Here is a 7,632-nt window from a genome sequence, read left to right on the forward strand (position 1 = left end):
TTTTGGGAAATTATTCTTGATCTGAGTAGAAATAACTCCACAGTTGAGTCTGTTGGGCTAATCGCTGCACTTTAGGCCATTTCACTGTTTTATGAGCGCCGGCGGTTCGACAAGGCCCAGGCTTTACCTTGCCACAACTCATCCTCATTAGAAAAACACTCCTTCTACGTCAGCTTACACAACAACAAGAAGGACCACAGCCTTATGGAAAATATGGCGAAAATGACAATTAAAAACCGGGCTGGGATGAGGCGTTTACGGCCTCCGGTCGCGCAAAGGGCGCGTCGTAAAAAACTCCTTTTTGTTTCTCTGCTGCAAGGACGTAAACAAGCAAGCACTGCCCCTCCGCTTCAGGGAGCTTTATAGTTTGTTAAAGCGTTTACAGCCACTTTCTCCGAGCCTATTACCCTCCCCAGTCCTCCTTACATGTTTATGGAGATCATATTTATAAAAGTATACGATGATCAGAATGCAATCGTGCAGGAGCTCGTCTATTTTCTGACCAGCAGCAGTCAGATTGGAATGGAGGACAAGAAAGGCTCTGACAACTGGCTTGAAAACCTAAATTACATTTATAGGCTGGTACTTGTTAAAACCAATACCAATTAGAAAGGAATACCCGTCTCCACTCTCTCTCTCCCCTCTCTCTCTCTCTCTCTCTCTCTCTCCTCAGCCTGTAGTGACCTCTCTAGCAGAGAGATTTTCAGGCCTCTTTCAATTCGCTCCCTCCTCTAAGGATTCAAGGAGAGACATGAGAAAAGGCAATTAATGAGAGGAGAGAGATGCTATCAACGATGCAATGCAATACCCCCCCCCCCCCCCCCCAAACCAGCATCACCACCCACCTCAATCTCAGCTTTAAGTTAAAAAATAAAAAAAATTCAACTCCTCTCCTCTTTGTTGGTTGCTGAAGTAGTTGTGGGTTCACTGATCAGATGCAAAGCGCAGAATTCTCATTAACCCACCCCCCCCCCCCCCCTTCTCCCACACGCACACACACAAACCACAAACATACACATACACACAGAGACCCTCTTCCACCCGCCCTCCTCCTCCTCCTCTCTTCTTATCCTCTTTTCCTTCATTCTATCACTCCCTTTGCATTATCACAGGCGCACGGAACTCCTCGAGCCGACGCCGGGAGAATATCATCTAGTCTTATAGGCGCGTGCGCCACAAGAGCAAAAAAAGAAGAAACAAATGTGTGTGTGTGTTTGCGCGCGCAAGCTCGTGCACGTTTGTCTGTGTGCGTGGAAAAGCCAATGGGATGAAGAGCTGATAATAGATGCAAATTATCCCTGAAACCGACACACATACACACACCGGGGCCAGGAGGAGAGAGAGTGCGCGCTTGAGGTGCCGTGGAGAGAGAGAGAGAGAGAGAGAGAGAGAGAGAGAGAGAAAAATATGAAACAACTCATTTGCAGAGGAGTAAATCACGGAATACCCGTTTGAGAGCGCGACAGGGCTCCTGCTTACAGCGCTAATACCGGAATTGTGATGCGCACGAGCCCTTCCTCCTCCTATACTTCTCCCTCTTCTTCTCCTTCATCTTCTTTTTCTTCTTCTTCGCTGGAGATTTTATGGAATCGGTGTGATTGTTGTTATTGTTGTTGTGGTGGTTGTGGCTGTTTGTGCTCTGGCTGGCTGCCGTTATCGTTACTTACACCGCTTGTCTGTTGTGGCCGTGAAGTGAAACGCCACAACAACGGTCAGCGACACCGGCGGCAGACCTGCCTCACTCTCTGTCTCTCCCTCCCCTTCGCCTCTGTGTGTGTGTCGGTGTTTCTCTGCCTCAAACCGCACGACAGAAGCAAAAAAAAAGAAAAAACAATTGAAAACCGCGGCTCGCTTCCTTCAGTCCCACTCTTGACTCTTCTGAGCCGTACACAAACTGAAACAACAACAAACACCAACACAAAAGATGAGTTCATATTTCGTCAACTCGCTCTTCTCCAAATATAAAAGCGGGGACTCGTTACGTCCGAACTACTACGAGTGCGGTTTCGCGCAGGACCTGGCCGGCAGCCGGCCCACCGTGGTGTACGGCCCGGGCTCCGGCGCCACCTTCCAGCACGCTCCGCAGATCCAGGACTTCTACCACCACAGCGCCTCCACGCTGCCCAGCAACCCGTACCAGCAGAGCCCCTGCGCGGTCACATGCCACGGTGAGCCGGGAAACTTCTACGGTTACGACGCCCTGCAGCGGCAGACGCTTTTTGGGGCCCAGGACGCGGATCTGGTCCAGTATAGCGACTGCAAACTGGGAAGCGCGCCGGGGCTCGGCAGCGAGGACGCGGAGGGAACCGAGCAGAGCCCCTCACCGACGCAGCTGTTCCCCTGGATGAGGCCGCAAGGTGAGGAAATGGATAGACTGGCTGCAATGATTATTTTAATTTTTTTTTATATCTTGCGTTGTTTAACGCATATCGTGCCGAATCCTCCTTCCCTGAAGGTGAGTGACCATGTTAGAAGCAAAGCTGCTGCTCCTCCAGGAAGGGAAGACAGAGAATGTGGACACACAGTAGGAAACAGTGGAAGAAAGTTGGGAAAGTGATTTTTAAAAGCAACAATTTAAGCAGGGTAATTAGAGCTTCCTGCGTTCAAAGCACGTTTATGGTTTTATTGGCAGCACCAAAACTTGTGAATGACTTTAGGGTTTAATTGCCCCGGCCATATACTGAGAGAAAGGACGGGAGGAGCAGGGATAGAGAAAGGGAAAGAAAGCAGTCAAAACAGGCGAGAGATGGTAGGGGGGGTGGGGGGTTCTTCCTGAGAAACCCCCTCCAAAAACCGAGAAACCCCTGCTTAGAGCAGATGGGAAAGAGTTGGATATAGTTGTTTCCAGCCGCACAGACCCGTTTTAGACATGCAGCTCTGACCCGGGTTAAACTTTTACTGCCTTTTTTTTTTTGCTTTTACGACTTGCCTGTGGTCTTCGGGATTATATGACTACACGGTGGCCAGTTCCCACAGGGTTAAAGCATGGATGAGTGCATGTGTGTAGGCTATGCGTGGATATAGACTCTTTCTCTGATGTAGCAGCTTCACGGCGTGGGTGATCTCTGAACACGCTGCCTGTCTTATCCGCTGACCCAAATATCAAATCATCCCATGTTGTCCGTGTGGTTCACATTTGAGCTGGCTTGCTTTTGTGTCCTGTGTGTGTGTGTGTGTGTGTGTGTGTGTGTGTGTCTCGCACAGTCTGTGAATATGGATCAGGCCCGTTTGCTCCAACATGATCAGATTGTAAATCTTACAGGAACGTGATTTCTAAATAACATATTTGCATTACAGAGAATCCAAGATAATAATTGATGACTTAAACCAACACCACAATAAGACTGATTATGCAAGCAGGCAATTCTGTGTTAGAGAGACATAGACTTAAAGGAAGAGAGAGAGAGGCGAAGAGTAAGAGCAGAGCGATAGCTATGAAGAATACGAGAGAGAAGAGAAGAGAAGAAGGGCGCAGTCTGAATAGATGACTGTATAGTAGCCTATTTTTTTGTTTGAGCCCATATTCTTGCTGTGTGGTTTTTGTGTGTGTGTGTGTGTGTGTGAGTGTGTGTAAGCGTGATTGTGTGAAAGAGAGAGAGAGAGAGAGAGAGAGAGAGAGAGAGAGAGAGAGAGAGAGAGAGAGAGAGTTTATTGCTTATGTTCTCGGTTGTATTTTTTAAAGTGGGACAGCAGACGGGTTATAGCCTGTGCCGGACTTTTGTGGCTTCATGATTATGATCATAAAATAAAATAATAATAAATAAAAAGCTCGAGCTGTGTTCTCTTTATCTATATAAGACTTACACCTGCTATAGTAATAATAAAATAGAGCTAATTACACTTTCGCACGTAGAACTGAACACTCTTCTCTTCAGTGCCCCTCCCAGCAGAGCGTGTGTGTGTTGTGTGTGTGGGTGTGTGTGTGTGGTGTGTGTGTGTGTGTGGGTGTGTGGTGGTGTGTGTGTGTGTGTGTGTTTGTGTGGTTTGTTGTGTGTGCTTGCGTTACTCCCTCTGTATTGTAGTGTATACATTGAAAGCTTCCTGTTTGTGCGGCCTGTAAATTGTCATACTTTACACCTTTGAAGCCTTTTTTTTATATTTTCCCAGCCCCTGCTTCGCTGTGTGCGTAACGGCTTGTCATATCATTCCCAGTTTCATATAGCCTTCTGCCGGCCACGGGAAGAGAAAAAAGTGATTAGTCCCATGATTAATAGTTTTCAAACAGTATACTTGCGCTTAACAGCGTGCCGGTCCGGGTGCAGCCAGCTCCGATCATCCAGGGGCCGAAAAGTCAAAACAGGAAACGAGGCGTTTCATGCCGCTGAAGCCCGAGAATGTCGTATTCGCACACAGCCCGTGCACGGTTTGGTGGGATATTATCGTAGGATTTATTAGTTTTAATAGTAGAAAAAAGGCGGACGGTCTTTTGTGGGTGAAACGGGAGGACGGAGCGCAGCGGTTATCCTCCCCGTTTACCTCGGAAATCCCCCTTTAACGAGGGGGAACGTTTCATAATTTGTACTATAAAGAGGGATTTCGCCTCCTCCACCTTTTATGTTATAACCAGCACCAGAGAGGCTCATTGAATATGTATTGATATGCTCTTGAGCCCCCAAGCTGGAGGATTAATATCCGAGTTGAATATGAGCCGTTTTACGACTGTTACACAATTCTTGATGAATCCTATAGTCTCTGTACTTTCTCTTTGATATTAAAATAGAACAAAGTCTGATTAGGCCGAAGAATGAACGTTATGGCTTTAGTGTCCTTTGCCTCGGCTCTCATTGGCATCTGTTGTCGAGTGGAAACCTCGTTTCTGCTTCCTCCAAAATGTCAACCGCCGACCGCCATGCATTTGTTTACGGCTTATCTAATTGGCTTTGTAAAGGTTTCATAGGTCTTAAAAATGTTTCACTATCCCAAGACTTGGACCATTTTCTCAGACCGCCAAAGACCATGCAATCCTTCAGCTGACTCTAACACAGAAACATGCCAAAGATATGATACAAATTGTAGGATTTATTCCTCCAAAAGCTGTTTGATCCATCTCAGTTGTGTATGGAATGGGTGCATTTGTGCAGTGCACTGAGTCAACCAGGTTAAATTCTCAATGCATGTTGCTCCGTCAAAAAAAATAAAAATAAAAACTCCGGATCAAAGCGTTCGTGCTGTCATTTTATCCAGTAAAGTGTTTCACATTTCCCTTAATTCATGGCTGGTGACAGCAGTGAATGTGGCGCCTACTTCCCTTTGGTCACTATAGCACGAAATCACGGCGCCAGCCCTGTGACAGATAACACATACAACACATTTACATCACTTACAAGTCCATGCATTTCCATAAAGAGTCCCTTGTCTGCTTCTTATGGCTGTTTCACCATAAAAACAACAACTCTGTGCCCATGTACGGACACTACGTGGAAATCCAATGAGAGCAAGAGAGTCGCAGTACTTAAAAGTAAGAAGCATCCTGCTGGACTTAACTTTGTGGTAGATAGCCGACATATATAAGGGATATTGAAGAGACTTTTCACCCTGTACCTGCAGGCTTTGTATAATGTGATCAGCAGATAGACTTATTATAGCAGTAAATATGCTTCCTTTGAAGACATTACCCTCTCCCTTAATTTAATCCAGAAACGTTACAGTCCTGGAAGAAAGAGACGTGTGTGTGTGTGTGTGTGTGTGTGTGTGTGTGTTTTTTTTTTTTTGTACTTCAAATCTTTATGATCACTGGTATTTTATCCGTGGCGCAGAGCTCCTTTTTTATGATGCAATAATCAAAGAGGAACACAACCAGTTTGCTGGAATTATAATCACTTGCACAAATGTCCTGTATGTGTAAACTGTAGGGAGTTATTTGTGTCAGTTTTATTCGCATTTATGTTATTGAAATACCACTGTAGGTAATTTTTAATATACGATGATTCAAGTTTCACGTTATGCATACGTCATGTGTAACAAATATGTATTCATAAATGTGTTTATCCCTTGTGTTGTCTTCCCTTCCCTTCTCAGAATTAAAAATCAACACTTCTATTGACACATTCTATCAACTTTTTTATCAACTTTTGTTTACGTTTTTGTCAATTTTTTCAACACTTTTGACGCTTTTTTAAACTTGTTTTACAGTCATTTTTGGAATTTATGGTCAATCAACCTCATTTATAAGAAATTGTCCCTAATGTTTGAGTTAGAAAAAAAGAAATTAGGAATTTTCCAGACTAAAATTAAATGAATGTAAGCATATAAATGAAGTAATTACCCAATAATGATGATTATAGTATCATCCAGTTGGCTGGAACACACGTGTAGGAAATATTTAAAATAACAGAGCGCCATGCCTGTTCTCTTTTTTTCATAAAATACAGATGATTCTCTTTCACATTTTATGAATTAAAACAAAGTCACAACCCTTTTTGTCCAATGCTTGTCCAACTTGTGTGCAGTAAACGCAACATCTGACCTTGCGCGTGTATTACATGGTAATAGTTGTAGCCTATACAAGGAAACCAAAAACAGCAGAGTGAATATCATGTCTATACCTGCACTTTGCATTGTTAGCACCATTTCTAATTCAAAGTCTTCGTTCGTTCCTTCGTCTCTGTCTCTGATCTTTACGGGGAGGGATCAGCTTTCCCTTTGAAAAGTGTGTATGATGCATTTATGGCACCATGTATTCATGTGCACTTCTGTAACTGTTCAGTTCATTATCTTTATGTAATTGTTGCAGAATTTGTGTTTTTGTTCTTGGACTCATGTTTAAAGCGTAGCAGGCTCGCAAGATAATCGTGTGTTTGTGTGTGTGCGTGTGTGCGCGTGTGTGTGTGTGCATATGCGTGTATGTGTGTGTGTGTGTGTGTGTGTGTGTGTGTGTGTGTGTGTGTGTGTGTGTGTGTGTGTGTGTGTGTAGACAGATAAAGCATCCTTTCTGTTGGAAAGTCATTTTAGAATCACTCTAACAACATGTACTGTATCTGTAGATTTTGTTTTTTCACATGTAGCATTCTAAAATTAAGGACATCAGCAATTTGACATGAAAATATCTCATGTTGTATGATGAACTCAATGTGAATATCAATTCAATATCAAAAGCGATGTCTCCTAAAATGAATGAAATGAACCGAAGTGGACCATTCTAAATCCAACAAAACCAAACAAGTTCTACATTTACAAATAGTCTGACTTCTGAACATTGGTGCCAGCATCACGATATCAATGAGTCAATGAATCAATCAGTGTTGATTATCGTCAATCGATTCATGACGTCAGACGATTAATTTGTTATTGATGCATTTTTCATTATTCAAAAGACATGCCACAAAATATTTTCTTTCATTTGATCTTTTTTAGGCTGTATCATCATATATCATCTCTATTGGACCAGATCATAGTTGTCCCGTTGGGTCTTCTGGAACTTTTTCTTTTAAAATAATCAATCAGATTGACAATGGCGGCCTCACTAGGCTATATAAGCAAAAGTTTTGATATTTCAGGTAATAGGCTATTGTCTATTTTAATGTGTTTTTCCTCAACATGTCATAACAAGCCACACACGAATAATCCATCTATAGCCTTTAATTACCAACCTACCAGGCCTATGGTAGGTTGGTTTTCGTGTAAGGGGCCATG

General features: G+C 43.6%; 1 protein-coding gene across 2 annotated transcripts in view; it reads left to right on the forward strand.

Annotated features, from left to right (window-relative positions):
- The first annotated feature begins 1,104 nt into the window (after nucleotides 1–1,104).
- The window catches only part of hoxb8a (homeobox B8a), a 7,469-nt gene continuing 941 nt past the window's right edge, over nucleotides 1,105–7,632 (forward strand). The window contains exon 1 of one of the 2 annotated variants that reach the window (XM_032537301.1): nucleotides 1,105–2,357. In XM_032537301.1, the coding sequence (XP_032393192.1) occupies nucleotides 1,925–2,357 (433 nt within the window). In that variant the 5' untranslated portion in view covers nucleotides 1,105–1,924. The remainder of the gene's footprint in view (nucleotides 2,358–7,632) is intronic. The other variant, XM_032537303.1, reaches the window with a different exon arrangement.

This window comes from Etheostoma spectabile, chromosome 15 (genome assembly GCF_008692095.1).
Source record: "Etheostoma spectabile isolate EspeVRDwgs_2016 chromosome 15, UIUC_Espe_1.0, whole genome shotgun sequence".
NCBI lineage: Eukaryota > Metazoa > Chordata > Actinopteri > Perciformes > Percidae > Etheostoma > Etheostoma spectabile.